The 17,075-nt window shown below is 41.6% G+C and overlaps 1 protein-coding gene across 1 annotated transcript; it reads left to right on the top strand.

Annotated features, from left to right (window-relative positions):
* The first annotated feature begins 952 nt into the window (after positions 1 to 952).
* LOC309838055 (protein Njmu-R1) lies at positions 953 to 15,309 on the top strand. The gene is made up of 10 exons (XM_082678980.1): positions 953 to 1,118; positions 1,997 to 2,077; positions 4,488 to 4,613; positions 5,522 to 5,662; positions 5,908 to 5,965; positions 7,754 to 7,873; positions 8,678 to 8,742; positions 8,894 to 9,030; positions 10,057 to 10,160; positions 13,188 to 15,309. Exons 1-10 carry the CDS (start codon positions 979 to 981, stop codon positions 13,401 to 13,403), a joined length of 1,188 nt encoding a protein of 395 aa, XP_082535106.1. The 5' UTR covers positions 953 to 978; the 3' UTR covers positions 13,404 to 15,309.
* Positions 15,310 to 17,075: the final 1,766 nt, after the last annotated feature.

The raw sequence follows: 17,075 nt of genomic DNA, 5'->3' as shown, positions 1-17,075 counted from the left end.
CATGGAGCAACTAAGCCCGTGCACCACAACTACTGAGCCTGTGCTCTTGAGCCCACGAGCCACAACTACTGAAGCCCACGCGCCGAGAACCTGCGCTCTGCAACAAGAGAAGACAGTGCAATGAGAAGCCCGTGCACCACTCGCCGCAACTGGATAAAGCCTGCGGGCAGCAATGAAGACCCAAGGCAGCCAAAAATGAATAAATAAATAAATAAAAAAGAGTTCTAGAGCCAGAGTGGGTTTCAATGCCACTCTGCCACTTATTAGCTATTTTACCATGGACAAGTTAAGTAATACGGGCCTTGGTTTACTCATCTGTCAAATGGGATAATATTTACCTCATGGAGTTGTGAGAATTAAATGAGTAAGTATTTGTAAAGCACTTAGAAGGGTCCTCACACACAGAAACTGCTCCGTACATGTTAGCTATTATTTTTCTATATAAAGTTAACATGGGATATAGGTGTACTTTAATATCTTTGATATAGTGATAGGGTGAAACGTGCAAGAAAAACATGCCTAGGCGTTACAAAATCTTAAAACGAATTCAGCAAACAGTTCTTGAGCACCGTAGGCCGTGGGCTAGGACAGAGGATATAGCAGTGAATAAGCTGACATTCTACTGGGAGAGACATAGTAAACAAATACATAAGGTGGGGGCAAGTGCGATGAAGAAGAAGTAAATATAAGGGGACAGGACAGAGACTGATGGGACATCAGTAGAGGTGCGTGTGGGATGTGTTTTGCATAGGGCAGTCAAGTTCTCTCTGAGGAAGTGACGTTTCTGCAGAGACCTGAATGATGTGAGAGAAGACAGGAAAATCAGGGGGCGGTCCAGCTTCCTCGCCTGAGAGCCCGGGAAACCGGCGGAACGCAGATACGCGAGGGCCGGGAGCCGGAGGAGCCGGGCCACCGAGGACTGTACGGCAGCGGGGGAGCGGTTTGGCGGGGACACAGGGCCGTTCAGTGGCTGCCGCGATGCTCCCTTCCTTGCAGGAATCGCTGGATGGGGATGAAAAGGAGCTAGAGAGCAGCGAGGAGGGTGGCTCCGCTGAGGAGCGGAGACTCGAGCCGCCGCCCAGCAGCTACTACTGTCTCTACAGCTACCGCGGAAGCAGGTGCAGCGCCCGACCGCCCTTGTGGCCCCGCCCCGGCCCCACCGCTCGGCCCCACCGCTCGGCCCCGCCGCCCGGCCCCGCAGCCCACCCCAGGTCCCGCAGCCTGGCGGCTCTCAAACGCCGTCTTCTCCCCTCCCAGCCAAGGTCTCTGGCCCTCAGGGCCCTCCTCGCCTTACGCGGTACTTCCGGGCCCCCATCCTGGACTTTTGGGCCTGGCCCTCCCATGCCTGTGCGCTCTGTCCTTAACATCTTCCAGCCCCTTCCTGTCGCCCCTGCCTTTTGTTTAGCGCAGTGCCACACACGCTCAATAATGTCAATTCCCATCCCCTGTCCTTCCTGTCATTGTCTCCCCACTTTCCTCCATCCCCAACCCGCCATCCCTACCCCCACGCCCACCTTCTAGTTACCCTCTGTCCTTGTTGCCTCTTTTCCCTCTGCCCCAGCAGACTTCCTGGGGTTCTTCTGGCCCTGTGAAGTCTGTTTTTGTTTTTGTTTTGGCCGCAGTGCGTGGCTTGGGGGATCTTATTTCCCCGACCAGGGATTGAACCCAGGCCCTCAGCAGTGAAAGTTACGAGTCCTAACCAATGGACCGCCAGGGAATTCCCTGTAAAGTCTGTTTTTAAGAGTAAATTTCCTTGACTCTTCTGGATGTTTAATTTAGCCTTTCCTCCACCCCTTAAGTGGCCTGGAGAGAGAGGGAGCTCTTGTCAGAGCTGTTTTATGGGTTTTCCCTGTCAATGGAGGCAGTGGATTCAAGCACTTCTACCTTGCAGCATTTTAGTTGACTGCCCCTATCCTGCTTGCGGGGGGTGGGGCCCCATACTCCGCTTGAGTTAGAACCCATAAGTTGATAGCTGACTTGCTTTTGCGGCATGCAGATTGGCACAGCAGCGAGCGGACAGTGATGATGGAAGCCCAAGTGGCACAAATGCAGAAACTCCCTCTGGTGATGATTTCAGGTAAAAACAGCTTGGCCATATCCCGCGTATGTGCTTTTCTCTTAAGGGCATCTCTGGCCTGCAGATGTCAGTGGGTACCCTGTCTCCACGCAGCTTTCCCTGAGTCAAACCATCAAGCCCACCTCTCCCCTAGGAACCTCATCTTGATTTTATTACTTCATTTAGTCAAGGCTGGGGCAGATCCAAATACCCTTGTGATTAGCCCCAGGGTGATTAGCCACACCGTTAATCTGAGCTTCTTGATTGGAACTCCAGTAAATATTCAATATAAGTATCAAGAAATTTAAAATCCTCCTTTCCCCCCCCGCATTGAATACCCTTTCATAGCTCCTCTGCTGCACGCTACAGTGTAAACTCCAGGATAGCAGCGATTGCTGTCTCTTTTGTTCATCGATGTCTCCCTACCTAGTACCTTGAGTGGTACCTGGCACAGGGTAGATATTTAATATATACTTATATATATATATATATGAATGAATGAACCTCAACACTTGTTGGATGCAAAGTGGAGTATAAAACAAAATTATGTTCACTGAGTGACTGGATGATGGATGATTTAAGGAATTTTTCAGGTACTGTAATAGAACTGTGGAGATATATATATATATATATATATATATATATTTAAGTCCTCATTTTTAGAGATACCTAATGAGAAATTTAGGGATGAAATAATATGATTCCAGAAACTTGCTTCAAAATAAGTCTGGGAAGTGGGAGGTATGGACAACATGGGAGTACAGGTGAAACAAGATTTTTTTAAAAATAATTTTTATTGCAGTATAGTTGATTTACAATGTTGTGTTAGTTTCAGGTGGACAGCAAAGTGAATCAGTTATATGTATACATATAACCACTCTTTTTTAGATTCTTTTCCCATATAGGCTATTACAGAGTATTGAGTAGAGTTCTCTGTGCTATATACTAGGTCTTTTTTCGTTATCTATTTTATATATAGTAGTGTGTAAAAGTCAATCCCAATCTCCAAATTTATCCCCGCCACCAAGTGAAACAAGATTGCCCATAAGCTGATAATTGTCAAAACTGGGTGGTAGGTACATGTGGGTTCATTATACTATTCTCTCTACTTTTTATATGTTTGAAATTTTCCATAACATGAAACCAAAGATGTGAGGTGTACTGGGTTTATATTTTATATTGGGAAGTTTGATGACAGAAAAGCTTTTCTTCCTGCATATTCAATTTATAGTTTCTGTTTATATTCTAATCTCAACCAAACTGAAGTGTTTATGTTTAGCTCATAAATGATCACTAAGCTGGTGTGTTTATTCATGGGTAGTAGGTAGTTGGAGGATTGAGGAAAGAAGAGGAGGCATGAAATAGTGATCTCGAGGGACTTCCCTGGTGGCACAGTGGTTAAGAATCCGCCTGCCAATGCAGGGGACACAGGTTCAAGCCCTGGTCTGGGAAGATCCCACATGCCGTGAAGCAACTAAGCCATGTGTCCCACAACTACTGAGCCTGTGCTCTAGAGCCCGCGAGCCACAACTACTGAAGCCCGCGTGCCTAGAGCCCGTGCTCTGCAACAAGAGAAGCCACCGCAATGAGAAGCCCGCGCACTGCAACGAAGAGTAGCCCCCGCTCGCCACAACTAGAGAAAGCCCACGCTCAGCAACGAAGACCCAATGCAGCGAAAATTAATTAATTTAAAGAAAAATAGAGATCTCAAAGAGTTGAGAATGAGTGAACCAGGAAATGTGATAGCTGGGCAGCAGTAGGGCCCACTGGAGGCTAGTGGTCATTTATTTATGTATGTATGTATGTATGTATTTTGGCTGTGCTGCACGGCTTGCAGGATCTTAGTTCCCCGACCAGGGATTGAACCCCGGGCCCACGGCAGTGAAACCACCAACCTAACCGCTGGACCACCAGGAAATTCCTAGTGGTCATTAATTTAAAATGAGACTAGACACTGTGGATATGGGTTTTTGTCCAACCACATTCAGCTGCATAGGTGCAGATGCAGAGTAGGTAGAGAGCTGGACTAACCAGGGCTGAAGTTTTGCTAAGTAGGTACAGGGAGGTGAAAGGGGGGTTGAATGAGAATGTGTGCAGGGGTGTGATTACAATGACTGGAATTTAAGCTTGGTAAGGAGGAAGAAGATGAGGATGAGAAACTTGAGGCTGCTGTGAAAAAGATATAAGGTCAGTGGCTTGGGGGTCCCAGTGGAGTCATAATACTAGAGAGAATGAGCTGGAAAGAGAACTATTTTAAATGGATGAGGTAGATCATACTTGGTGATATACATTCCTAGAAGCCTCACCAACAGGAGTCAGATAGAAAGCTTTGCCGAGTCCTTAGTGAGGGCTTTTAGTGATGTCCTGTCTGACTTGCGGGGTGTAAATGCAGAGTCCACTGGTAAGGAACGTGTGTCTTTCATTTGTCAAGCCTCTCCTTGGCGGATACTAATCTACCATCTGAATTGGAGCCAGAGCTGTGCAGTTTCATTGCTAAGCGTCTTTCTAAGGGAGCAGTCTTTGAAGGGCTGGGTAATGTTGCATCTGTGGAGCTGAGGTAAGTATAAAATGTGCTGTATCCTGAGATTTTATTTCTGAGCTAAATATGAGAAGTGGTGAGAAACTCCAAAAGATCAGTACCTACTAGACCTGCAAAGTTCATCTTTGTTCCCTGGCAGCTGAGCACTGGGCCTCACATTTTTGTGGAATGGAATTAACTGAACGGCAGAGACTCTGCCTCCTCGGTGTACATATTTATAGTCTTGTACTTGGAAGAGAAGAGCTCATTACCAAAACTATAACTGTATACTTTACAGTGGTAAAGGGCTTTCACAAACTTCAATGCCATTCTCCTTGCAAAGGGGTGATAAAGCAGATACTCTTACTTCCATTTTCAGATGAAGTAATAAACTCAGAGAAGTTGAGGTCCCAAGGCTGGTCACATTGATGGAATTCAGGCTTAAATATAGGTGTCCTCAGTCGAATTCCAGCCATCTTTCTACTACACCCCTTGATTGTAGTTCACTTCAGACCATGATATTGGCATCAAGTCCTCTCAGGAGTATGAGGCCACATACCAAAGATAAGGCCATTGGATAAACACTTCACATCTGCCTGGAGCTTCAGTGATTCATGAAGGTTTAGGGGAGGGAGAAAAGATGATTATATTTATGTGAACATGGAAAAACTATGAACAAGAGTGAAATTTGCATGAATTTTTCACATAAGACAGGAGAATTCAAAGAAATTCCATGTTTGTTAGGTGCTGCTTTAGCTAAAGCCCATTATGGTATACGTTCATTTTCCTCTGTTGTTACAAGTAAACCAAGAAGTCTGGGAAGCTCTGACCTACTGAGCAACCTAATGGTATTGCCAGATAAGGATGACCAGGCCTCAGAGGAGTCTACAGAACTACGTGCATGAGTTATCAAAATAATACATTTAACCTTTTTCTTTCTGTTCTAGAACTCCAGGTTACCGAGTTGGTTGTTATTACTGCCTTTTCCAACAAGAAAAACTGCTTTCCCAAACAACAACAGACTCTGAACATAACTGTTCAGAGTATGTGGTCTGCTTTTTAGGAGGGTCTGAAAAAGGACTTGAGCTATATCCTTTCTTTGGTCTTTGAGGGTATCAGGAAGGAAAGTGTTGGCAGGCAAGTAGAGGATTATTACTAGCAACGTCCGCAAAGGTTTTCTACCTCTTATGCATTAACTCCAATTTCAGACCTCCGTACGACCAGTTTGTCTTGGCTTGTTTTAATTGACAGTTATTTGAGAGATTTTTATATTACCTATTGAGAAATAAAACCCTTTCTTGATTCATCCTTTATTGCTTCCTTAAGAACATACTTTCAGGCTTGAATTGGACAAGTATATTCAAGGGCTGAAAAATAACATGAACTGTGAGGTAAGATGATTGCATTAATCTTTTTTAAAAGAGTTTCATTCCTTTTTTTTTAATATTTATTATTTATTTGGTTGTGCCGGGTCTTAGTTGCAGCACGCGGGATCTAGTTCCCTGACCAGGGGTTGAACCTGGGCCCCCTGCATTGGGAGTGTGCAGTCTTAACCGCTGGACCACCAGGGAAGTCCCTGCGTTAATATTTTTAAAGACTGAGATGATTAACATTATGCGACTGCTATACTTGTCAAATCATCCAAGTGGACACAAACACGTAGAAATTCTGAAAATGTGCTACTTTGCGGGCTAAAAGAAAGGTGCTTGGGGGCTTCCCTGGTGGTGCAGTGGTTAAGAATCCGCCTGCCAATGCAGGGGACACGGGTTCGAGCCCTGGTCCGGGAAGATCCCACATGCCGCGGAGCACCTAAGCCCGTGTGCCACAAGTACTGAACCTGCGCTCTAGAGCCCGTGCACCGCAACTACTGAGCCCGCGTGTCTAGAACCCGTGCTCCACAACAAGAGAAGCCACCGCAATGAGAAGCCCGCGCACCACAATGAAGAGTAGCCCCCACTCCACACAACTAGAGAAAGCCCGCGTGCAGCAATGAAGACCCAACGCAGCCAAAAATACATAAATTAATTTTAAATGGATTTGTTTTAAAAAAAGAAGGAAAAAAAAGAAAGGTGCTTGTTAAGGGAAGCAGGGAACATAGTCGTATAAGTGCTGTATGTTTCACAAGACTGCTTCTGAAGTTTTGCATCTATGAAAAATTCAATTAAATTCAAAGGTATATAGTAACATGCCAAGCGAGGAAGATGACGTTCTTTTCCCAATTTCTAGACACATAAGATTTATATTCTGGTCAGAACTAATGGCCCACAAAGCCTCTGGCACCAAAGACATGCTATGCAATGGGATGACTGTCCTTGAACTCAACCTCAAAGATTTTTAGAAACATCCCAGTTTTCATTAATCGATCTTTTATGAATTAGATACCTCCGTATCAATTCCTTTATCCATACCTTTTAAAAACTATGTGTTTGGTTGGTGGCAGTAAAGTCATAACTCTTAAAATTTACTCCCCATTACACGTGGTAATAATTCCTTTCTTTCACTTGTGCATGTGCTTACAAGACACTGCAGGAGGGGAAAGGATAGCATAGGAGTGAGCTGGGGTTACGAGTCTAGGGGGAGCTGCTCTCCCAGGCTGGAGCTCTCCTTCCAGCCCCAGGGAGCAGCACAGCCAAGGAAGCCAAATGAGCTCCTGGCAGCGTGTCTGACACCCGGAGTGGGCTTGAGTGTTTTGATGCGATGACTTGTATCCTTCCCTGTTCGCATTTCGAGTGTGAACGAACTGTCTGCATTCTTTCATTCAACAGGCACTTTATAAGCTCATCCATGGACATTTCAGACGCTGTGCCAGGTGCTGGGGAGATGAGGATTATTAAGAGAGTATCTCCAAGAGTTCACAGTACAGTGGGAGGAGATTGACATGTAAATGCGCCAACTCCTTTCAGTGAAGAAATAGCATGGAACCCTATTAATTCAGTCTCTTCATTTTATATAACGCATTTCTTAGTGTGTTTTTAAGAAATGCAGTACTGAATTAATCCCCACTCTGCCCAACAAGCCCAGCAAAGTTATATCACAATTCCTTTTTTAAAATTTGTGGTGTTAGCTTAAAAGAAGGTGTCTGTCCCCAGTTCTTTTCACTGTCAAGAGTATCATGAAGAAAATGTTAAGTCCAAGGTGAAGGCTGATATCAAAGCAAATGACATTCTCTCTTGATCTAGGAAAGGGGTGGGGAGAACCACGTACAGTCCTACCTGAGCAGCTGGTTTGAGGATGTTGTATGCCCAATCCAAAGGGTGGTTCATCTCTTTCAGGAGCAGCTTACCTTTCTGCTACATGCTGTAAGTATTGCCCAAACAAAAGCATTTCCTTAATTGAGAATCACTTTGGCCAAGTTTGGATTATTTAAAGACATACTTATTTTCTCTGAACATTACCTTCCCCCCGAATATTCATTCAGACAATGCCTGCATTAGGATAGACCACACTCTATTTATTCAGATCTAGAAAGTTACACTACTAAGGTAGAATTGCAAATACTGAGTCTTCTAATAAGATAAAACGTTTTAAAATAATTACCTTTTTGTTTTGGCCGCGCTGCACAGCTTATGCGATCTTGGTTCCCCGACCAGGGATTGAACCTGGGCCACGGCAGTGAAAGCCCCGAATCCTAACCACTAGACCAGCAGGGAACTCCCTAAAATAATTACCCTTTGAAGTGATCTGGAAGAGGTGTAATTTCCAAAATAATTTGAGAAGGAAAATGGAAATCAAAAGGGATTTTACCTATATAAAAATGTCCAAATAAAAAATGAAAAATTCACTAAAATATCTAGACAATGGGGTAGGCTCGAGTAAATGGCCAGGTTTTTCATGTAAATATGTGGTAGGTAGATGCAGCTGAGGCTGGATGGCCCCACAAGCCCAGGTGGTGAAGCCAGATTTCAGACCATTAGTGATCTGAACAAGGATTAGTGATCTGAACAGCAACAGCTGAACAAGGCTCTGGAGAGCTCCCGGACAGTGCCGAGCAAGCATCGTCTAGCATGGTGGTTATTGGGGGAGGTGATGTTTAGTCACAAGTGGCTGCGCAACAAGGAAAACTGGAATACATGTATCAGTTAGGCTTTATTTTTCTCTCATAGGCTCTGAGTTATACTCCTGTTGAGGTTAAAGAATCAGATGAAAAAACAAAGAGAGACATTCACAGGTAAAGAACAGTTTTGCAAAGAGAACCTTTTCCACAGCAAGCCTGATGTTTATGTTTTTAACACCCACCCCCACTCCCAATGCAGAATGAATTTGCTTCCTCCCTCCCATCCTATAATATAGTTTGTGCAAAAGGATTGTGTGTGTGGCAGGTTTCTGAGTGTGGCCAGTCTCCAAGGCCTTATTCACGAAGGCACCATGACGTCTTTGTGCATGGCCATGACGGAGGAGCAGCATAAGTCTGTGATCATCGATTGTAGTAGCTCCCAGCCTCAGTTCCACAATGCAGGTGAGCCAACAACCCCGGGAGCAGGCTTGTGAATCTCCTTTTTTGCGCTGAGAACAAATGATGCAAACTTATCCTTCCTGTCTTGTGCAGTTTTACATGTTTATCCCCAAATCACCAAAAACAATAGCAGTTCTAGAAACGTGGAAATCATGTCATGCCTAGCAATTCTTCTCCTAGGTATATAGAGAACTCTTGTACATGTACACAAGGAGACAAATACAAGATGTTCATAAGGGCACTGTTTGAAATAGCAAAGAACTGAAAGCAACTTAAGTGTCTGTCAACAGGAGAATTGATAAACTGCTCTATTCATACAATGGAATACTATATAGCCGTGACAATGAGTGAACTAGAGCTATATGTCTCAGTATAGCACACAAATGTATTATATAATGCAAGAGCCATTAAAGAAAAATACAGTTTTAACATATGCAAAATAATACTATATAGGGCTTATAGATAAAGTATGTGGCAAAATTTATAGAAAGACATGGGCATGATAATTCTTTCTGATGGGAAAGGAAGGGGATGCGATTGGGAAGAGGCACACGGGAACTTCAACCATTTTGGTATTTCTTAACCAGGTGGTGAGTTAAGTTTTTTTAGACCATTATAGAAGTCTTAAATAATTCATTATAAGAGTTTTTATAAAGGAGGAAAGAATATCTTGATGTATACAAATATTGAATCATTATGTTGTGCACCTGAAACTAATATGTCAATTACACCTCAATTTAAAAAAAGAAAATAGGGCTTCCCTGGTGGCGCAGTGGTTGAGAGTCTGCCTGCCGATGTAGGGGACACGGGTTCGTGCCCCGGTCTGGGAAGATCCCACATGCCGCGAAGCGGCTGGGCCCGTGAGCCATGGCCGCTGAGCCTGCGCATCCGGAGCCTGTGCTCCGCAGTGGGAGAGGCCACAACAGTGAAAGGCCTGTGTACCGCGAAAGAAAGAAAATAAATAAAAAGAAAGGAAGAATAAATGTCTTGTGATTTCACTTTTATTTATTTTTCTAAAATATTTTATAGGAAGCAATCGGTTTTGTGAGGATTGGATGCAGGCTTTTTTGAATGGTGCTGAAGGAGGTAACCCTTTTCTTTTTCGACAAGTCCTGGAGAACTTTAAACTAAAGGTAACTAATTGGCTGTGTGCCAAGTGCCACGCATAGTCTTTGTCTGAACTGTAATTAGTACCGGTGACTGAGTAACAAATCTGCTTTATAGCTATGATGTCATTCTCAAAACTAGAATCCTCAGTGCCAGTTTTCCCGTACCCAGTGACGACTGGGTACCTAAACTTTTCATCTTTGCTAATCTGACAGGGTGACGATGGTATATCAGTGTTTTTATTTGCTTTATTTATTTATTTATTTTTATTTTTTGGTTGTGTCGGGTCTTAGTTGCAGAGCGTGGGCTCTTCATTGCGGCGTGCGGGCTCTCTGGTTGTGGCGCGCGGGCTTAGTTGCCCCACAGCACGTGGGATCTTAGTCCCCTGACCAGGGATCGAACCAGCGTCCCCTGCATTGCAAGACAGATTCTTAACCACTGGACCACCAGGGAAGTCCTTTTATTTGCATTTTAAAATTTCAGTTTATTTCAACCAAAACCAAAACAGTTCACCCATTTCTCCCACTCCCTACCTCCTGCCTCTGGTGGCTACCAGTCTGTTCTTGAAGTCTATGAGCTTGTTTTTTTGTTTTTTTGTTTTTTAACTCTATATATTTGGATTCCACATGTAGAAGAGATCGTGTGGTATTTGTCTTTCTCTGTCGGACTTGTTTCACTTAGCATGATGCCCTTGAGGTCCATCCGCGTTGTCACCGATGGCAGGATCTCATTCTTTTTCATGGCCGAGTGGTATTCCACTGGGTATATATACCACAGTTTCTTTGTCTGCTCATCCGTCAGTGGACACTTGGGTTCTTCGGTGATGCCGCAGGGAACGTGAGGGTGCAGATACCTTTTTGAATAGGTGTTTTGTTTTCTTCAGGGAGATGCAGAAGGAGCATTGCTGGATCGTATTTTTTTCATTTGGATTATTACCTTAGGGTATATTCCCTAACGTGGGATTACCAAGTCAAAGGGTTTGAATGCTTTGGTTCCTCTTACAAATTGCCAGCTTGCACTTCAGAAAAATAGGAACAAATTACAGAATGGCCAGCAATGTGTGTGGGTTTTCTATGCAGAACCTAATACAACAGGTTTTTATCAATCTTATTTATTTTTATTAACTTAATACTGGCACTCCATAGCTGTTCAAATCTGTCTTTAATTATTATTCAGGCTGAACATTTTTTCATGTTAGTTTACTATTTACAAATAAACAAACAAAAAGACACATTTCAATGGAGCAAATCTATCCACTGTGATATAGCGACATTATAAATTATAAAGGCAATACTAATGAAAAATGTTACCTGTCATTCTTTATATGTAAACAATATCTTTATTTATTTATTTATTTATTTATTGGTGTTTTTATTTATTTTATTTATTTTTTTTAACATCTTTATTGGGGTATAATTTGCTTTACAATGGTGTGTTAGTTTCTGCTTTATAACAAAGTGAATCGGTTATACCTATACATATGTTCCCATATCTCTTCCCTCTTGCGTCTCCCTCCCTCCCACCCTCCCTATCCCACCCCTCCAGGCGGTCACAAAGCACCGAGCCGACATCCCTGTGCCATGCGGCTGCTTCCCACTAGCTATCTACCTTACGTTTGTTAGTGTGTATATGTCCATGCGTCTCTTTTGCCCTGTCACAGCTCACCCTTCCCCCTCCCCATATCCTCAAGTCCGTTCTCCAGTAGGTCTGTGTCTTTATTCCTGTCTTACCCCTAGGTTCTTCATGACATTTTTTTTTCTTCTTAAATTCCATATATATGTGTTAGCATACGATATTTGTCTTTTTCTTTCTGACTTAATTCATCTGTATGACAGACTCTAGGTCTATCCACCTCATTATAAATAGCTCAGTTTCGTTTCTTTTTATGGCTGAGTAATATTCCATTGTATATATGTGCCACATCTTCTTTATCCATTCATCCGATGATGGGCACTTAGGTTGTTTCCATCTCCGGGCTATTGTAAATAGAGCTGCAATGAACATTTTGGTACATGACTCTTTTTGAATTACGGTTTTCTCAGGTTATATGCCCAGTAGTGGTATTGCTGGGTCATATGGTATTTCTATTTTTATTTTTTTACGGAACCTCCATACTGTTCTCCATAGTGGCTGTATCAATTTACATTCCCACCAAGAGTGTATGAGGGTTCCCTTTTCTCCATACCCTCTCCAGCATTTATTGTTTGTAGGTTTTTTGATGATGGCCATTCTGACTGGTGTGAGATGATATCTCATTGTAGTTTTGATTTGCATTTCTCTAATGATTAATGATGTTGAGCATTCTTTCATGTGTTTGTTGGCAGTCTGTATATCTTCTTTGGAGAAATGTCTATTTAGGTCTTTTGCCCATTTTTGGATTGGGTTGTTTGTTTTTTTGTTATTGAGCTGCATGAGCTGCTTGTAAATTTTGGAGATTAATCCTTTGTCAGTTGCTTCATTTGCAAATATGTTCTCCCATTCTGAGGGTTGTCTTTTGGTCTTGTTTATGGTTTCCTAATTGTCAGTAGAGTCCGGGTCTTAACCATAAATTTGCATTATTCTGTATCTATTTTGTACCATAAGCCTTATTCACAATAATTAAAATAAGTTTTTAAAAACAAACACGAACTAGAATCCTCAAAAGGCATTCCATTTGTATTTTTCAGTGGCTTCTGCATATGTACCATTGCATATCCAGTTAATTGGATTGAATGCTTGCTTATATTTCAAGGACTTCAGTCTTGTAATTCGTGACATATCTTAGTTGGAAAGCACAAAAAAAGGAGTTCCATGCCTAAGGGTTCAAAATTTTGGTGGGGAGGCATGTTGTCACCTTATTTAGGAGATTTGTAAAGTATTTTTACTTTATATATATAAAAGATTTTGTTCTACCGAGGGCAAAGCATATTAGCAATAAAAATGATGAAAATATTCAAAAATAAAAAGCAAACATTTCAGTAACATATGTTGAGTTCTCAGCTGGATAGGAGATCTTTTTCAGGCTTCATTATTATCTCACTAAACACACATTTAACTGGGTAATCTTTTTCTAGGCCATACAAGACACAAATAATTTGAAGAGATTTATCCGGCAGGCAGAAATGAATCATTATGCTTTGTTTAAATGTTACATGTTCCTAAAGAACTGTGGTAGTGGAGATATCCTTTTGAAGATTGTTAAAGTGGAACACGAAGAAATGCCCGAAGCCAAAAGTGTGGTAGCTGTCCTGGAAGAATTTATGAAAGAAGCTCCTACCCAAAGTTTTTGATCACATGTTTTGAGATGATTATATTGTGAAGTTATGCAAGCCTTGGTGTTTGAAATTGCAGTTGTTATAACTGTCATAGGATTGCTATTTCAGATTATTTGAAACATTCTAGGTTTTTTCATGTTGTACTTTTAAGATTAAACCTAATAAGACATATAAATCTGATGCAAGTCTTCACTGAGCCCTAGATAGGTGTGTGTTAGAGTTGTGAAAATTTTACATTTGCTGGTCTCATAAATTCTAGACTTCAGGGAGTTGTTCCTTAAAAAACTTCAGAGGTGATTTTGTGGCTTCTGTGAGGAGTTTGCTGCAGTATTTAGCAACTTTTCCTCCCAGAAAAATGATAATACTTCTTTCTCAACGTACTATAGCTTCTTTTAAAAAAAGTACTCCTAGTTTTAGGACAGATTAACACCACGACACCATTTCAAAAACAGATCTGTGCATCCTGTGGGTGCTTGATAGACTTTTTTTGTCTGATTGATGATGGATGATGAAGCCAGATTTCGTGTCAATATGCAAATAAATCATGAGTGTGTAGGGAGGTAAATGAGCTTTAAAAATAGATGTACTAGCTTCAAGATAAAACATTATCTCTGATGGAAAGCTACTGCAGAAGTGGCCCCATCACTTTTCTTCATTTGTTCACAGGTATTTGCCAAGAGCCTATATTTTCTTTTTTCTTTCAGACGAAAATGCTGGATTTTTTAAACAGAGGGTTAAAAAAGAAACAAAGTACATAAATTGTACAAGCAAATGTAACAGAGATTCTTCATGTCAGGGTTAATCATTGCTTTTAGTTTTTTGTACATTTGTTGCAAGCCTTAAATTGTTTTATTCTGAATCAATTGAAAGTGTTCTCAGAGCCGTTTATAATTCCCATGGAAGCCAACTGTAGCTACACACATATGACTGCAGTTTGTTCTGCTTAGCTCTTTAATAAATCCATTTGATAATGATTTTTGTTTAGAAGATCAGAAGTCTTGTGTCCTCACTGCCCTCAGGATGCCCAGAGGAACACAAGCCCATAAAAGTCCTCTCCTACACTCATCTAAATTCACATTAAGTGCTGAGTTTTAACTTTCCAAATGACTGACAATGGCCTTCTGCTTTCTCTTATACTGAAGTCTAGAGACATGACTCACTGAGCCATTTCTTTTCTTTAATGAGAAATATAATTCAGGATCCTCATAAAGGCTTTCATATGGTTTTAAACTTTAATAACTTGGATCATAGTCAGTGTAGAAAAAAAAAATCCAAGTAGCATCTTTTTTATAGCATTAAATTCAGAATGACTATGGAAAACAAGCGATTTTATGGCATAGCCCTTGAATCTTTTTCTAATGTAGTGTTGCCCACTTGGAAATCAAATTTTTAAATAAACAATGTTAAGACATCAACATTTTGAGTCTGGAAAACATATTTTTCATTTTCAAATTCACATATCATTCAAGAGTCCATGTTGTAAATAGCATTTAAAAGCAAATGTATTACCTGTTTCAAGTCATTTATGGATAGAGTCAAGGCATAATTACATATTCTTTATATGTACTTTTATATATACTTTTTGTAATGTAAGCTCACCATGTTACACAGTTATATATAAAACAGTCTTATTTTAAAAGTGTATGATGAACTGTATATCACTACTGTAGACAAGGAAAATAGTGACGTGGAGTTGAATATCTTGTGGGCCATGAGAAGAAACTCAAAGAGCTCATGACCAAAAACATGTACTGTATTCAAATTTTAATAAGCTAATATATTAACTTTTAAAGTTTTAAAAAGCATTTGTTCAAGTGTGGAATACATTATGTATTATTTGTGTGCTATACACAGGAAATGTATGTCACATATCAAAAATGGTCTCAATTTATCTGTAATTATATTTATAATAATAAAACAACTTAGCTTCTCACCAGCACAGTCATTTTTATTCAGTGAGCTCAATTCTCCAGCCTGACATTTTTAGTAATTCACAACAAGTTTATGGGGGAAATTATACTCGTTAGGCTAAGGAGTTTGTTGAAGATCAAATCACCTGCTGGGAGACACCTTTCTGCATCTTGCAGGAGGCATCAGGCAGAGTGTAGGAGCAATTTCCATCACAATGTTTTATTCATTGTCCAGTAAAGTTTACCTTTCGAACTCAATAACCCAAGTCAATTCCTTTCACTCTCATTCATTATTAACCATGACAGAATGCCTCTCCTTTACCAGAGGATTCCTTATACCAGATGCCAGAAAAGCCTGCCATCTCAGAAATAAGATTCAGTTACTAGGACTACATTTTCCTAACCATGTGTCTTCTTAGTAATGGAAACCCCACTGGCTTCAATGAAGTCTTTCCATTTGGAGGTCTAAGAAGGCAGCTCCAGTCCTACATCTGCTAAACTTCTTAAATGTGCCTCTTGGACTTCATACCACTCTGCGCTGGCATAAATGCTAGATGCTGGAAATTGGGGGTGATAGGGGGTGATAGCTGCTGATTTTCTTGTGACCTACCTCTGGGAGGGCTGACAAAACGGAGATCCTGTTAAGTGAACACCAAGTTAATGTTCCAAGGCTCACGGCTGTGACCGATGGCCCTAGGCCCAGGGCAATGAGACTGGCTCTTTAAACAAACACCCTGATGCTTCTACAAACTTAGTGTCCTTAAAGTTCTATACAAACACCCGAAGGCTAAGAACACGAACTTTGGAACCTGGCGGTCTTGGGTGTGATCCTACTAGCAAGTTACTGAATTTCTCTAAGCCTTCCCCTCACGTGTCAATACGGGTGTACTTATACCCACTTCACACCAAGTAGCTGTGCAATTAAATGAGAGTAAGATTGAAAGTGCCTCTCGCCCAGTGCCCTGGCACGTAGTAGGTACCCAGTAAATGGTCTTCATAATTACCTCATTATCGGTAAACATTAAGTAATGGGAAGAAAGAATCTTCCCATTACTTAATGGTAGAAGGGAGGAAGGGAGGAAGCCGAAGAGTGAAGAAGGAAGTGATAAGAGGCCAAGTCCAAAGCTGGCTTAACGACTTCTGGCTGCCAGGGAGCTTACCTTTAACTGCCTCGGGTGTCGGAACCTGGAACTGAGTCCTGGGAACACGGCTGCTGACAGGGTCCAGACTTTCCTTCTAGGAGAGTCAGTTCTCCACACTCCAGACAGAAGTGGGTTCCTGGACCTTTAGGCTGAACCCTGCTCTCAAGTTTGTTCTGGGGTGACTTCTGCCATTCCAGAAAGCATTTAAAAATATTTGTAAATGATACACAGGAAACTGATGTGAAAACGTTTAAGGGAAACGACTCCCACAGTGAATTTAACAGGGTAGTTTAATCCTCCAGCGAAAGTCATGAATGGCAAAACTACATACACTGCCATCAGCTTAGAAAAACTGGTGAGAACAGATCACCTTCTCAGGTTTCATCCATTCAAAGCCCACTCGATTGTTAAACTTACCAAGCACCAGACTCTACCTTAACGCTTAATGCTCCGCTTATTTTCCCCTTCTGTATGTGAACTGTCCATGCCCTTTTATCCTGAGAACATTCCTAATCGCTTCTCAAGATCAGGGTACTGACAGCCTCTAGAAAGACCTAAAGACTAGGTCATTGGGGTAAAAAAGGAAGTACCTAGGATATTTTGAAGACAATTCCTCCAATAATAATAGTCAAAAT

This window comes from Grampus griseus (genome assembly GCF_964374135.1).
Source record: "Grampus griseus genome assembly, chromosome: 20".
In the NCBI taxonomy this organism is placed as follows: Eukaryota; Metazoa; Chordata; class Mammalia; order Artiodactyla; family Delphinidae; genus Grampus; species Grampus griseus.
The sequence above is the reverse complement of the archived record's forward strand: the minus strand, read 5'-3'. Positions and strand labels throughout refer to the sequence as shown.

Excerpts from the sequence above, each read along its gene's own strand:
- LOC309838055 (XM_082678980.1), top strand. The coding sequence starts at position 979 with ATGCTCCCTTCCTTGCAGGAATCGCTGGATGGGGATGAAAAGGAGCTA. Across the intron at positions 7,874-8,677 it reads TTACCTTTCTGCTACATGCT|GCTCTGAGTTATACTCCTGT; the intron begins GTAAGTATTGCC and ends TTTCTCTCATAG. Across the intron at positions 8,743-8,893 it reads ACAAAGAGAGACATTCACAG|GTTTCTGAGTGTGGCCAGTC; the intron begins GTAAAGAACAGT and ends TGTGTGTGGCAG.